The sequence below is a fragment of the Rattus norvegicus genome, chromosome 17, assembly GCF_021556685.1.
Source record: "Rattus norvegicus strain SHRSP/BbbUtx chromosome 17, alternate assembly SHRSP_T2T, whole genome shotgun sequence".
NCBI classification, from domain to species: Eukaryota; Metazoa; Chordata; class Mammalia; order Rodentia; family Muridae; genus Rattus; species Rattus norvegicus.
Genome location: NC_141550.1, coordinates 88,680,768 through 88,697,189, shown reverse-complemented (window position 1 = coordinate 88,697,189; position 16,422 = coordinate 88,680,768). Strand labels below are relative to the sequence as shown.

General features: G+C 44.7%; 1 protein-coding gene across 7 annotated transcripts in view; it reads right to left on the bottom strand.

The window, feature by feature from the left end:
• The window catches only part of Armc3 (armadillo repeat containing 3), a 103,509-nt gene that overhangs the window by 20,339 nt on the left and 66,748 nt on the right, over positions 1-16,422 (bottom strand). For all 7 annotated transcript variants that reach the window (XM_087589621.1, XM_087589620.1, XM_087589623.1 and 4 more), the window contains 2 exon segments: positions 4,029-4,278; positions 1,313-1,449 (listed from right to left, as the gene is read on the bottom strand). In XM_087589621.1, the coding sequence (XP_087445747.1) occupies positions 1,313-1,449; positions 4,029-4,278 (387 nt within the window).

Genomic DNA, 16,422 nt, shown 5'->3' with positions numbered 1-16,422 from the left:
GTGAACCTCAGGATTGTCTTTTCTAGTTCCATGAAGTATGTTATTGGAATCTTGATGGGTCCCGTGTTCAGTCTGTGGATTACTTTTGAAGTCCTGATGTTTCTCCATGATTGATCACGCCGGTTCAGGGGTGTCTGTGTAGCTTGTCTCTCCATCTCTAGTGTCTTCTTCAGCTTTGCTCTACAGTGTCTTAAAGTTTCATGTTAGAGGTCTTTTATGTCACAGGTTACATTTATCCCTAGGTTTTTTTTAAAAAAGTTATTTTAAATGGAATTCATTTCTCTTCCATTTCTTTCTTAGCAAGTTTAGTATTGGCACACAGGAAAACTACTGATTTCTAGACGTTGGTTTTGGATCCTACTGGTTTGTGAGAGTGCTTGTCATTCTGAGAGTGACAGTTTTTCTGTGAAACATTTAGGATCTTTTGAGTTGAAGACTAAGCTTTCTGCAAGAGGGGACAATTTGGCTCCTCCTATTCATCCGTTTCTCTCTGGTTTCTCCAGCTAAGACTTTGTGCACTGTTGAATCTGAGCAGTCACCATAGCTGTCTGTGTCTTATTCCTGATCTCAGAGATGATGATTTGAGTTTTTCTCTACTTAGAAATGTTGGCTGAAGGTTTGCGGCATGTATCCTTAATTCTGTTGAGGTGTGATCCTTTTTTTGCCCTAATTTCTTCAGGGCTTTTATCATGGAGGGATGTTGAACCTCTCAGATGCCTTTTCTCAGGCAATCGTCATGGCGGGATGACCTAGGTTTCAGTTCACTTATTCCCCGTTACACTGCAGAGTCGGCAGAATTCTGCAGTGAGTTGGTCTGGCCCTGGCTTTTCTATCATTGTTCATTTAGTGCAAAAAGATTATATAATAAGAAAAACTGCTCGGGGATGTGTGGAGACTCTCAAACTCCATTTGCTACTATGCTAACGAGAACTGAGTTCACCTACAGCTTGTGGGGAGCGGGAACTGGGAGGAGGATGCTATCTAACTGCGGATATCAGGTGAAGGTCTGGCGGAAGGTGACAAAAGATGGTAGATTCGACCCAGCCAGGCTTCTTTAGGCTTGAGCTGTGCTTGGCAAAGGTGGAAGAGAACCGTTTATCAAGATGGAAAAGGAACTCGGGAACACGGAGTGTGGATGACTCAAGGTGCACGCCTTGGGTGGACAGAGTAGGGAAAGATGCTCTGTCCCGAGGGTGGCCCTCCCTGAGTGTGAGGCTCATTGACAGTGCAGGCTCTACTGGGCGCTCCTTGCACCTAATCGGTCTGTTGCTCTCCTCTGGTTTTGAGCTACACGAAAGGCGCATGCACTCACCCGAGCCTGCATAGCTCAACGGCCATCAGCTCGTCACCGGCACAGACCATTATAGCCCAGCTGGCGTGCCTTCGGACCTCGTCGTTCTTGGAGTGCAGGAGCTCAATCAGGGGCTCCAGGCCGCCGCAGTTCTTCAACTGCAACAGAAACCAAAACTGACACGTTCAGAGTACAGCCACAGGAGTGGCAGCCCATATCTGTAATCTCAGTGTTCAGTCGCTGGGGCAGGAGGCTCCAAGTTCAAGTCCAGCCTGTGGTGCAGAGCAAGACCTAACTGCAAAACCCCAGGGTGGCCCTGTTGATATGGTTCATGGGTGGTGAGCTACCTGCCATGCCTGGAACCCTGGGTTCCATCCTCAGCAGGGCATGGGAAATAGAAAAAAAAAATCAGCATTCATACATTAGAAAAATCTCATTGAATATACAAAGGGTTCAACTTTTTTAGAATGAGCCAATTTAGAGTTGTTAAATTCAGAGGGAAGTCTGCCAGTCTTCGTAAGAATCCAGCTTTTCATTCTGGGCTAAGAAACCCCAGGAAAGTCAATGCAGATGTCTTCAGAATTCCCCTGGGACACCGCTGGGAGCCCACGCCCTGCAGTAAGGGGGAAACTGCTCATTCAGCCTGCACCTGAACACTGACGCTTCACTTGGTCATGACAGACATAAATGTGTCCCCTACTGCTGAAAGTGACTTTACACAGGTGATAAAAGTGAAGTCGTTGTCACTAGGGGACGGTGCTATACTCTAAGCAGTCCCAGTGTCCTCACAAAGATTGTAACAAAAGAAGCCAGGATGCCGGAAACAGAGGGCACAATGGGATGGATGTGCTGCTGCTGTGACCATCTTGAAGGCGAGGAAGGGACGTAAGCCAAAGAATGCAGATGTCTCTAGTCGAGAAGCTGCCATGGCCAATGGAAGTGACACACAACACACATACACACACAACATATATACACACAACATGCACACACACCATACACAACATATACACATACAACATACACACACAAAACATACACACACAACATACACATACCCACAACATACACAACACACACATACATACACAACATACACACACACAACACACACACAAAACATACACACACACAACATACACACATAAAACATACACATACAATGTACACATACAACACACATACAACATACACATATGCACAAAACATACACACACAAAACATACACATACAATGTACACATACAACACACACAACATACACATATGCACACAACATACACACATACTACACACAGGCATACACACAAATACACACACACACACACACACACACACACACACCATGCTTGCATGTGCACACTGGGACTACAGCTCACTGTTCCTCTGAGCTGACAAACACTCCTCACAGCACAGCACGGCCCAGGTCAGCAGCAGAGCCAAAGCCATGCTTGAAGAGTCCTGAAGGAAAGGGCTTGGCCTTGTTATCTTCACCAAATAAAAGTCGATTCCTTAGGGAACAGACAAGGAGAAGAGAACAAGAAAGGAGCTGGATGGAGCTATGTCAGTTACGTCATTCAACATTTCTGGGGATGGACCTCCAACAACAAAGCAACCATCTGAAAGTTTGTTTGCTGGTCTTGTGCTTGAGAAGCAATGTTACATTCTCTATGTCTGGAGAATAAAAAGAACGTTCCAGAAATAGTGCCAAGGGCAATGTTCAAAGTCAAGGCCATGTGGACAATGATTCACTTTCAAACATTTTCAAGGCAAACACAGGGGCACTGGTTCGTTTGAGACATGGCATGCTTAGGACGAAATTTCTGACCACATTTATTTCTGGGTATCACCAAGATAGAAGTCTAACTCCCTGTGTTCTATTGGCAGAGAGCTAACTTATTAATTCCTCCGCCCATTCATTTTCTCATTCATTTAACAGCTAACGTTAAACGGGCATTATGAAAGTCAGGTATGGAGGCCCCCATCTGCAATACCAGCTCTCAGAGGGAGGAGGATGGTGAGCCCCAGGCCAGAGGCCAGACTGGCTTCTGCAGTGAGACCCTGCAGAAAATAATTCACAAGTGAACAGTATGTACCAGGCATACAGTAGCAACAAGGACAAAGGGCAGAAAATTCTGTTCCTTTCCCAAAAGTTTGGAGGCATTTATAATTTTTCCTTCTTGAACCCTGAGATGTGGAATAGGAAGACTATTCTGTTACCTGGCGAGTAACAGAAGCACGAAGAGGGCTCCAGCTAAGCTGGGGGGTTGGAGAATGTGCCGCAAGATGAGGTGGGTAAAGGCGGCTTTGGGTGGGAAGAACAATTTACCAGGTAGATAAAAAGCAAGGTGCCCTTTGCATTCAGAGAAATGGAGGAGGTAAGGAAAGAGCGGACATTCACATGGACGTAGAGTGCAATGGTGTGAGCAGGGTCGCGCGCTGGAGGGTCAGTATGGACAGGAAGGCAGAAAACAGTCTCCTGCAGCGTCCCGGACTAGGCAGACCCAGGTCCTCTGCAAGCGCGGGATAGCTTGACCACCGCACTGTCGCTTGGCAACACGGTACCAACACCCAGCTCAGTGCCCCGCACCGGGTAGTGGTAGATAAATACCCAGTGGCTAGCTGGATGCCTCACTAGAAAAGAGACGTGTCAACAGAAATGAAGACAGTTGCGAAGATTGGATAGTGGTCTGAGCAGATGGCATAACTCTGAACCACGAGTGCCAGTTCAGCCTCACCTCGTTGCGGGACTCCACGTCGCAGGCAGTGGCAGCCACAGTGAGCGCTGCGGTGCTCTGCACCACAGTGTTGGTGGAGTGCAGCGGGCCCAGCAGTGCGCGCATTATTTCGTGGTTCTGGATGATAGCTCGCAGAGGCTCCTGTATGGCCATGTTTGTCAGCACCGTGGCAGCATTGGCAACGGCTCCATCCCGCTTGCTCGACAGGATGTTTATCAGCGGGTCAATGGCATCTGCTTCTGCAGCAGCACTGTGAACAACAGAGAGAAAGGAATGCCATTCTCTCAATTTCAAGGCAGTATCAGAGGAGTTTGCAACCCACTTAGAAACAGGGTGTTTGTCATGCAATGAGCCCAGAAGGGAATGCTACTGATCTAAGTGCAGTCTGGGATAAATGAGTGAAATCATGCAATTCTTTTGGGTTATAGAAAAATAAACCAAAACGTTTTAGTACTCTAAGTGCTGGGTGTTTGGTCAGTTACTATCCTCAGTGAAGATGATTTTAATTGTCAACAATCTAGAGTCACCAGAGAGGAGTCTAAGTTAAGCATTGTCTAGATTTGATTGAGTGTTTTGGGGGAATTATGTTGATTCTAGTCATTGATATGGGAAAACCTGACCACTGTGGGTGGCACCATTCCCTAGGCATGGGATTCTGAATTATGTGAGTGGAGAAAGCCAGCTGAGCACTCGTGTTCATGTATAATTTCATAGCTGTCTCCCCTTGACTGTGGGCGTGATACGACTGGCTGCTTCAGGTTTCTGCTGCCCTGGCTTCCTGAGAGAGTTGTACTCGACAAGGAAGTCAGTCATGCATGCATTTTGGCCAAGACAGGCTTATTACGACGGTTAAAGATGGGAGGCATTTCATGCAAGGGGCTGTACTGTTAAGTGCCTGAAAATATAACCCTGTGTAATAAGATATACGGAGCACACTGGCTCCAAAGGACCTACAGGGGCCAGACCTACCGGAGCTATCGTCTCAGCAACAGGGAGAGCAAGGAGTTCAAGACCTTTCCTGACTACAGAGTGAGCTCAAGTTTAGCCTGGGCTACTTGGTAAGACAGTCTCAAAAGAAAAAGCAAAAAGCATGAAGGGGCCTGGAGATGTGGCCGGCAGTAGAATGCTAACATAGCACACGCTTACCTATCACAGGCATGGCTCTAGGCTCAATCCCCAGCAACACAACAACCATGCCAACAATAACAACATCTACCATTTATCTTAGTTACCGTGTTAGTACAAGTCATCAAGACAGCAAAGATTATTGACACTCTAATAACATGAACGTCTCGAGTTTGAACATCTCAAATTTATATGGCATGGACTCTTTATCACCTAGGATTGTGTCATAAAACCAGAAAGGGGGGAGGGGTAATGCTGTCTGGTGTAGTCCCTGGCGTCCCAATGCCTTTAACTCAATAGCATCACCTGAATCTGTTTACTGTGAGGGAGGACCAGTGTCCTTCAAAACAAAAGTCATGACAATCGTCCTGTCGATCCATCCATCCATCCATCCATCCATCCATCCATCCATCCCAGAGAAGATTACAACTGAAATCTGGATAGGAAATCTGGTCCTGGGGGAGAGTAGGCTGTGATGTCCACACAAACCAGCTCAGAAGGAACAAGAAGGCGGCTCTGCTTTGATGATGGGCCAGCAGGTTCCACCCCCAGGCCTGCCTGCCTGCCTGCCTGCACCGTGCTTTATTAGGTTAGCCCTTCCAGCACACTTGCTGCTTCTGTGGTGAAGGAGATAGCCAGTTTCACTCCCAGGCTTCCTCTGGCTCTTGGGCTGCAGTTGATATGGTGGTCAGTTGGTCTTAGAGCTTCAAGCCTTATCAAGAACTTCTCCATGTTTTGTTTATGTCATTTTATAGTTCAGATACTGAAGTTTAAAAGAATTTCTGTAGCATCTACGTGTGTGTCTCCCCTGCCCCCGTGTGTGTGTGTGTGTGTGTGTGTGTGTGTGTGCATGTGCACATGAGTGCACATGCACATGCCAAAGTCAGAAACCGGGCCTTTGTCCACACTTTACCACACAGCTACTTACCAACTCCTGGAAGTTCAAGACCAATGTATTCTTCTAGTCAACACATACTGGAATCTTTTCAAGACTCTTCTTTTGAGTTATTTTTCCCAACCCAGACCCTCATGTCAAATGCTTCAAATCCTTAACTACCAGAAGCAAGATGCTCAACTTCTTTGTCAATACGTGGGAATTCTTTTTTATTTTTTTTTTGAAAATTAAGAAAAGCACGCCTTACATTTTTTTTTTTTCATTTCTCATGAGGAGAAGAAAGAAAGCAATAGGGCTTTGGAGGGATGGCTGCTACCTAGTTAGGATGATGATCGCTCTTGCAAAGGACCTGCCTTGATTAGCTCAAAACCACCTGTAACTTCAGTTCTAGGAGGTCAAGTGTCCTCTGCTCATCTCCCTGGGAACTGGGTATTCAAGTGGTACACAGACACACATGCAGGTAAACCACACATAAAATAAAAATAGTTTAAAAAAAAAAAAAGACCCAGCCTGTATTTCAGGAGGAGAGGGGAGGGGGATGGGAGGGGGAGGACAAAGATGATGGAACTAAGAATAGTGCCCCACCAAGACTAGGGACTCCCCTAAGTAAGACCTGAGCTCTGGGCTCTTCTGTTCAGTGATAGAATTTTCTGGGAAATGTGCTTTGCCTTGGTTTGTCGGTCGCTACCTTCTGCTTTTTTTTTTTTTCTTTGCTTTTTATGAAGACAATAAAAGAAGTGCATAAAAGTCTGGCTGTTTAAAAGACCCAGATTTCTGGGACACAGAGGAAGACAGTGTTTACTGAGCTGAAAAGCCTCCCAGAGATAAACCGAGCTTTGAGCTCCAGGAAGAAAAGCATGCACTGGACCTCCACCCTCTGCCTCGAGTTTGCGTTCTGCATAATAATTCTAAAAACAATTACTAAAATGAGCTTGTGGCAAAGGGGGTGTCGTCACAACTCTTTTTGCCTAAAAACAAGCTAATTATAGAGATAGGTATATAATACAAAATTTTTACAGTAAAACAATGTTTGCCTTCATTTTGTTTCTTCCAAACCCACGATATTCCCTTGCACTTCTTCCAGTCTCTAACGGGGACATCCGGAATCTGAAGGCTGTCGCATTTTTAAAAAACATGTTTCAGTTTCCTTCACAGCACAGTGTTACCCAGACAAATGAGACAGAAGTCGGACTGCTGTATTACAAAACCCAGAATTGTAGGGCCATATGTCACCACAATAGTTAGAAAATATTTTCTGATATTTACCAGCATTCATCACCATCCAGTTGGAGTTTACTCAAATGAGTTTAAAGTGTAAAATTTTTAAAATGAGCTCAACCACAAATATGGAGCTGGGTGAGAACATCTGTGTGTGTGACGAACAGAGGTGAAGTCTAGCAGGCTGAGGCTGTAGGCTACCTAACCACTACGCTACCCGCCCCCTTTGTTCTCATCTCTCCGAGCTCCACCCAAATCCCTTCTCCTGTGGGTGAACACCAGTGCAGAGGGCCCACACATGCACGCCACCCTTGACTTTTAGTTCGAGTTAGGATTTTTGAAAAGTGACAGATGTTCGATAGAAACCGCGCTAAAGGTTTTCAATTCGAACCTTTTCTCGGGTTGTCGATATATTGGTATTTGCCGTAATCCATTCCTTCTCATTCCCGGCCCTCTTCCCTCCCTCCTTCCACCTGTCCTCTCCCAGGCACCATACAGTGTGCTGCGTCAGGAGGCTATGATGTTGGGGAGGTTGGGGGTATTGACTACATTCTGACTTAATTTCTGTTCTAAATAGATCTGAGGGAATATAAGCCCATCGTGGAGCCTGGAACATCAACCAGTAAGTCCTAATATGTCCCATGCTACAGTTAACACAGTATTTTAAAATTATAATCATACTGCTTACTCCAAACTCTCACAGATTCCTGTCAGGTTAATGCCCAGATTACCCACACAGCTTCCCAAGTCTGGCCTGCCTGCTCCTGCCTCCCCCTCCACCCTCCCCCTCCGTGTGTCCCACCTCAGGACGTATATACAAGCTCTTCCTGCTCCCACCTCCGTCCCCTGGATAATTCGCTTCCACAGTTTGGCACAAATGGCTTTTCCTCAAGAAAGGAACTCTGGATCCCCAAACTCAGTTCTTTTTTTTTTTAAAACCTGAACTTAAATCTCTGTAAAATATTCATAACTGCCATGGTTCAGAAACAATGTTTTGGTGCAGACCTCGGCAGTCAAACATAACAAAATGTGACTGTTTTGCACTTGTCATGGATTCAGCAGTTTTCACTGTCATTCCCGAGGCCTTCAAACTAACAACAAAACAAGCCCCCAAAACAAAACTACAACAAAAACCAAAATGGATATCAAAGTTCACTAAAGAAAAATCCAGTCATCCGTATAGCATCGACTGATGGCATACGGTGCTATTTTACATTCGTGTGTTTGCACTGATGTGCCCTTTGCCCTGATCACCGTTCCCCACCCCTCCTGTGTTTCCTCCGGAGGAACTCCATGCCATTCATTGGCTATTCAAGCCTCCGTGCTCCGTCTTTGCTGTCCAGTGTGACCCCCTGGTCAATCGCTCCCCCCTCATGAGCCTCCCGCCTGCTACACGCTTCTTAGAGCCAAGGTTTGCCTTTTATTTGGTTCTTATCTCCAGCTTAAAGGAGGCCAGAATATTTTACTGCCTTGGATTAACTCATGGTAGTGAGTGGAATTGTGGGAGGTTTGAGAAAGGATGGCGAGGGAGACGAAGAACTGGGTGTTCTTTGCCTAAGCTGACCTTAAGTCCAGCCCGTCCCACTCCTCCGGCAACGTTGTTGTTATATTGAGAGAACTTTTGGACGAAGTTGAGTGATGAAATTTTGCACCTTAAACAAAGGGCGTCTTAGGAATCTGCTCTTTTCTCACACGAGGGGAGTCGCTGTCTTTGCAAACCGTGATTCTGAATGTGCCACCAGGCCACGGCATTCGGTGCTGGATTTGGATCCTTCCGCAGGTTTAAGAGCCGTGTTCAACAGCTCTGTAATGACTGGTTACATGAATCAAGGGTGACCTTGGGCACTCTGGAAATCTGTTTAACAGAGCCCACATACAGGGTAACGTGTGGAAGCCGGCAGAACAGATGGTGATGTTGGCAATGAGAACCTTGTTTGTTTACAGCGACTACAACCATTCCCACCAGCGTGACATTTCATATGTCTCTGAGTTTTGTCACACCGAGGAAGACATATTGGCACAGCCAGGCTGCGGTGGTCGAGACAGGCGCGCTCAGTACGGTTCAGGATGGCACCTGTGGCTGTGCCAGCTGACAGGAGACCTGCACGGGTGAAGCACCGGGGGCAGGCCCTGACAAGCAGGTGATGCGGCTTCTCCTGGTTACCAGAGCCAGAGCCGGACTGCAGAGCGCAGGGGTCCGCACTCCCCCTTTCCTGTTTCTGCCCAAAAAGCACTGTGTTGGGTTGCAGAGGGGGCTCAGCTGTTAAAGGTGAGGCTTGAAACCCTGAAGACAAGAAGTGGGATGAGTTTGCTAAAGAGGTCGGTTCCAGAGTTGAAAGCAGGGATCGCCTGGCAATAGCCCTCAGCTTCGGAATGCTGGCTCAGTGGCTATACACCAGGGATGACAATACTGGCCGGGAAGATTTCTTTTGAATTGTAGACATATCCTTAAAGTGAAAGATCCTGAGGTAGCAAGGTCATTATTATAAAGTAAAAATTAGCCGAAAGACACGACTGTGTTTTGTCCTTTGCAGAAAAACAAAGACAGGATCAAATACTTGGAGATATGTGAAAATGAATGGTTTGGATCAGGATGATTTCCCAAGTGTTCTTTCCTTCCTGTCTCTGACCGGTTTCTGCAGAAGGACTCTGCAACCAGAGGCTCAAGCATGCTGGCCCAGCACTTCCGCTGACAGCATGAGTGTTTTTGTTACAGATTTGAAGGCAGTCAATCAAAGTCCGTGGGAATCAAATGTAATTTTCTTATGCAGAGTGCCAAGGAGTCTTTATTGACCTATCTGTTTGATCAGAATTCTTCACTTCCTTCCCTGTCTGCCTCCCTCCGTTTCAAAAGCCAGACTGCTCCACCGCGGGTAATTAATGGGTAGTAATGAACTACCTGCCAAGGGGAGAGAACGGCTCCCTTCATTCCACACGGTTCACTTGTCTTCTAATAAAATAGGGATGATGCTCAACGTGTTTGGTTGCCCAGGACAAATGATTTTGCAGTTAGCAAATGCTCCTGGGTAGCCTAGGAATCGGTCTGTAATATCTATAAATGACACAGAATCGAATTCCACAATAATTAAAGATATAATTTTACATTGTTAATAAGGGCACTGAATGCTGTAGTGCTCTGAAAAAAATCTAAATCCCCAGCACTGAGCTGTCCCTCTTGGTTCCATGCAGGTCCCTGGGCCCCTCTTAAGACCCTAGAGTCAGTCACACTCCTCTTTACGACACTGTGATATTTGGTTTCACATACATATCTGTCCCTTTTGAAAATTGTCTTTTGAGATGACTGAGGGATGCTCACTTGTAGTTTTAGCACTGGAGAGGCCGACACAGGAGGATTGGGATAGCCTGGGCTACTGGCCATACCCTGTCTCAAAACTAAAATACACTCTCACACTCAGGCTGGAGGAATGCAGGTCCCCAGGGCCCTTGTCCCTACCCGCCCCCCAACACACACACACTGCCTCTCTACAGCTGGAGCAACACCTTACACAGCATTGACACAGAAAGAACTGTGGGAAAGTAGTGACAAGATTACCAACAGGTCCTGAGCTTGAAGATGAATTCATAGATAAATAACAAAACGTCATAATAGGGGAAGCCCTCGGAGCCCCTATGGGTGTCCTTTCTGGAGAGAAGAGACTATTGGAAGGGCCAGGACCTGCCGTACTGAGCAGCTCAGAGGTGCTGGTTGCAATCCTGCTATTTCCTAGTTGTTAAAGACACGATTCGGACGCTAGGAAAGTGTTCATGAAGGTGTTGACCGCTGTCACAGGATTAAAATCCTCACTGTGTGACCTTTAATCCACCCCATTTATTTTGTTTTGTCTGTTTGCTTGCTTGAAGCCTGATTTCCCATAGCCTAGATAGGCCTTCTACTCACTATGAAGTCAGAGATGACCTTACACTCCTGATTCCTCTGTCTCTGCCTCCCAGGTGCTGGGATCACAGCCACACGGTCATGCCCAGAGGTCTTTGTTTTAAACATTCCAGTGTTTTCAGAGTCTGCCTTCCCCTAAAATCTGTTTGTTTCACTTTGTTGTTGTTTATGGAGTGAGAGGCCAAGAAGATCAGAGGAAAGAAAAAACAAGAGAGGAGTCTGGGATTAAAGACTGATTAAATTCTGTCCAGAGAGCAAGAGCCTCCCACTGGCCGCACAACTGATAAGCGGGGTGTGGGGTGAGCTGCAAGGGTAGAGAGAAGTAATGAAGGACAGGCTATTGTCTCAGAGCGCCTCAGTGTCCTGCCAACCTCTGGTAACCTGGAGAAGTAACACGCCTCTACTTGCTTATGTGTAAAGGGAATGCAGGCACAGGACAGTGACAGGGACATTCCTTCACGCGTAAGACTTCTGTCGGATCTGAAGATACACTCTACTGAGGTACTTAGTACTTAATGCTTGCCATGACTGCCAGCTACCAACAGTAGCAGAACCTACCACAGGGAAATATGACCGGATTTCGCCATTTGTATGTGTGGGTAGAGTCATCCCTTTCAGACCACCTTCCAGCCGGACAGCTGAAATAAACCTGCAGGGTTAGAGCGAAGGCAGCTTCTTCGGAGATCGCCCCGAGCCTTGCCTTGTAACTGCAATTAATGGGCAATAAGGGCCAATTCCCAAGTGAAGGAAAATGGAGAGAATGATTAATAATATGAAAAGTCAAGGTGGATACAAACTAACGTACAGGTTTAAATAGGCTTCAAATTAAAAGAGAAATAGTCTGAGGATATCCAATCTGTTTGATAATTTCCTGTGGAAATCAGTAATGCCGGAAACCAGACAGTACCAGCAACTTTAAAATGTTATGCAAATATCAGCTCCACTCTGTAGGTAATAAAGGCAGCACGGATAATTTTCTAATTGAACATTTTATGAGATTCCCTGAGCCTCGGAAAACTGGTAGCTAATCAAATTCAAAGTGTTTGTCGAGGTCTGGCAAGCATCAGCCGGCACCGAGTAGGGATGGGGAATCAGGCAGTTTTATTGAAAACTCGGGTTTTCATTCCGGGTGCTTTTTGACTTCAGTATGACTCCCCCCACCCCGCACCCCAGCCCAATAAAAGCAAACTGAGGACAAGACTGTTCTGTGCAGACAGGAATAGAGGCACTATGGGGGGGATCAAACGCACAGCCGTTTGGTGAACTTGGACGGAAGGGACGAAGGAATGATCCGGAGGATGCCATGAGGGCTCCTCCCATTTGTCACTGAAACACAAAGGACTTTCATTACTTTATTTATTTGCTTGCTCATGGCAAACGTTCGTGTGCGCCGTGGCTTGTGTGTGCAGGTCAGAGGGCAACCCTTGAGGGTCGGTCTTTCTTTCCACTGTGGGGTAGGGCCTGAGAATCAAATGCAAGACGTCAGGCTTAGGGACAAGGGTCATTCATTACCCACTGTCCAATCTCAGAGGCTCTCAAAGGACTTTTACAGAACCAAGCTCTTTGAAATATTATCCTAAATTTTTAAAAAAGGACCATCCTTCAAACAAAACCAGCCCTCCTAAAGCGGCTCAATTTTATGTTGCCTCTCACTTGTATTGGGAGTCTGCCAAGCTTCTAAAATTTTACAACGAATTTAAACAAAAATTAAATGATCTCTTCTATTGCTCAAACGTGCTGCGTTTGTCCCTGTGATAACACAGCGAGGCAAATATTCAGCCACTGATGGAGAAATTAGAAAGAAAAAAAAAAAGAGGCGTCAAAACATTTTGAAATGACTGCACCTCGGAAAGAGACAAAGACAGACACAAACATCCTCTAACCGTGTGTTTAGCCGTAGAATACTATCACAATGAAATGCTTTCCAGATCACAATCTTTTAATAATGTTCCAAAAATATTATTTTAGGCTCACCAGAGTGTTTCAAATTAAATTAGTGTGTGTTTCATTAAAACACACGGCGCTCTGTTCGTTTTTGCCCCTCCCCCAACTCCCTCCTGAGCCGCCACTAGGGGGCAGTATGAAGACGCGGTTCCTGACGCTGTGGGTGAAGGGAAATCGCTCAGAAAACCTATTTCTTCAGAAAAACCCTACGCGACAAAGACAATAACTGCGCGGCTTAGGCTTTAGGTCCGACCCACGCATCAAGCCTAGGTGCTGAGTTTGCGTCTTTCGTAGGTCATTTCTCAGTCCAATGTTTCTTTAAGGGTTTTGAGCCCTGAGATTACTTATCCTAAGTGAATCTGGGTGCTGGGGAGAAGTGGGTCCAGACAGAGTGGTAATTTGTCCTTAAAGGACGATAGTAAACAAACTGCAGCCATCTCGAGGGTTGTGGTTGCGTCTCCCTGCAGGAGACGACGAGGGAAAAGGGCAGAACTGGCATTTGGCCACTTTTAACAGATGTGTTTTGTTGTATTCTTGTCTTCAAAATAACTGGTCATCACTCACTGTTACAGTCATCATTTTACAAGAAAATATGGCGACTCTACGGATAATCTACAGGTTAAAAGGTATTCGAAGAAATGGTAAAATAAATAAACACGGCATGTTATGTTACCAACCCCACGCCCAGTTTTATTTGTTTGGATGGTGATTTTTCAAAGCATGAACACACACACACACACACACACACACACACACTTTCTGCACAGAGATAATACTCACTTCAGCTCCGACCATTCCTGACTATGATGGGACGGGACCTGGTGGTCACTTGAGTCCCGGCTTTTCTTGAGGCAATGCCATATGAGATACTGACTTTTGCAATAGTCTATAAAAATCTATCCTGGGGATGTATTTAAATTTTTTCTCCACATATTATTAGATATGAAAATCAACAAATAGATTTTGTAGACATTAAAGTGATACTACCTGTCTTCCTTCAGCTTTATTTAATGGGTGAGAATTTTTCTTTGTTTCTATACTAGTCAAGGGAAATTTTAATATCAATAATACAAAATGATCAGCACAGGGATAGTCGAAAGTTAGCAAAGCACCCAGTCACATCCGTGTGAGGCTCTCTGCCTCTGCACAGAGTCCTTTAATCAGCATCCTGCCCAGAGGTCACACAAAAGTAGAAAAGTCCCTAGAGACTTCTCTCTGCTATTTCAAAGGCTTAAGTAGCCCAACAATTAATCAGTGTATTTTTAAGTGGCCAGTATGTATGTTACACTTCAGAACTTTCTTGGGTGACTGCTTTTGTGGGCGATTGAGAAGCTATACAAACAAACTGCCAATTCCACAGGAGAATGGGGAGAGGGGGCGTCTTTAAAATTCTAGGGCCTTTAAAACTATCTTCGTGGAGCTAAGGTAGGATGGCTATGGAGAGTCAGGGTCTGTATGGTTGAACACCCCTGACTGTGAAGAGTTTGGCCTCAATTACAAGTTTCTATTTTCTTGTAAGTATTAAAATGATTATAGTTAGTGTCTTCAAATATTTACTAAAATTGAATCTTTGAAAGAGATCTCTTTAAAAATGCCCAGTCAACATTTATACTCATTTCCAAATCTTGCCATGGTTTATCAATGTGTAAATTATCAGTTATCAGAAGGATATTGAATTCTTTCCATTCTTGGGACAACGTGGGATCTAATTCTGGTCAGATCCAACAGATGGCAGTGATGTTATAAATTGTTTAAAATATCCTCATTACATGTAGGATCAGCTACTCAGAAGGATGTCAAGCACAAATCACTTGCTCCGCACTTGTATAAATTATTTAAGAGTTTGAAATGATTAATTGGGCAGAAAAGTACAGGGTAAATAAAACATGAAATTCAACTGGAGATATTTCCTGCATCCAAAAATTAAATAGCTTCTCATTTCCAAAAGGCATTACACAGAGAGAACTGTCAAGTAGATTCCCAGCAAACCAAGGAAGGAGAGCTGCCCCAAACTAGCCAAGGGCTACCTGTTCACTCTGGTTTTTACTGATTCATCCCATTTTCACCTCCAGACAGACTTGTCTTCACTGTCTCCTACTTTATGGCCCATTCGAAACTATTTCTTTCTCCTTTCATTTCTAACAAAAGACCCTGGCAATTCTTGTCTGTCATTCAGATAAGCACTTTGATTCCTGTTCATTGTTTCTTATTCATTAACCTTTATTCTACAAAAAAAAAAAAAAAAAGCCAAAAGTGGGAATGAAAGGCTTCTAGAGGGAAACCACTTAACTTCTGTGCGTCTGTGATCCAAATTGTACAGACAAACCATCGTTAGTCACTTCCTGTTTGAAGAAATGGCCACTGGTAGGCATGTTTACGTGAACGTTTATTTCAGCTTGACAAAATCCATTGGTATTTTAGGAAAGGCATTTCTCTCTTCCCGTATTGACCTCTGGTTAGTAACTCATTTGGATCAAGAAGATACTGTGGTTATTTTACCAAACAGTAAAATGGAGAGCTTGTGTAAATGAATATAAGTTGTTTGTGTGTCTTAAGGTAACAAAATTGTATAGGAGTGAATTATGCGACCTGCAAAAGAAAGCACCTGCTTTGGTTTTTGTCTTTATATGGTACTACATTCTCATTCCTCCTCCTCCAGATGTGTGTGTGTGTGTGTGTGTGTGTGTGTGTGTGTGTGTGTGTGTGTGTATGTGTGTGTGTTATAGGGTGACCATACAGAAAGAGGAGGTTAATTTTATTTAAATTTATTATTGGTCAATAACCTAGTAATATTTTCTTTTCAGTATAAATGGGTCATAACCTTTTCCCTTTTAATGTGCTAATAGTTTTGTCAAAAAAGGGTGGTTTTAAAAAATTATCATGATTTCTTTATCATCTGTTACATTTGAATATGAACATGAAACACTACTAACTAGTAAATTTCTTGAAATTTGTACATAAAACAAAAGTCACCTCCTTGCAAACTCCCATTCATTAGTGCTGCATTTAATCTTTTTAAACAAAGAAGACGGAGTTCGAACATTGTCTTAGAACTCTCTCTCTCTCTCTCTCTCTCTCTCTCTCTCTCTCTCTCTCTCTCTCTCTCTCTCTGTTTTTAACTATACACCCACCCACACTCCAATCTCACAACAGGTCTCCTATTTGTCTTGGTCATGTCCATTTCCAAGATGACATCTTGTATTTCCACATATTCTGGTTATAGAAGCCCTGGACTCCTCTGTTAAAGGACCCGGGGCTGGCTCAGTGCCCCTTCTGTTATTTTCTAATAAGGACCCGGGGCTGGCTCAGTGCCCCTT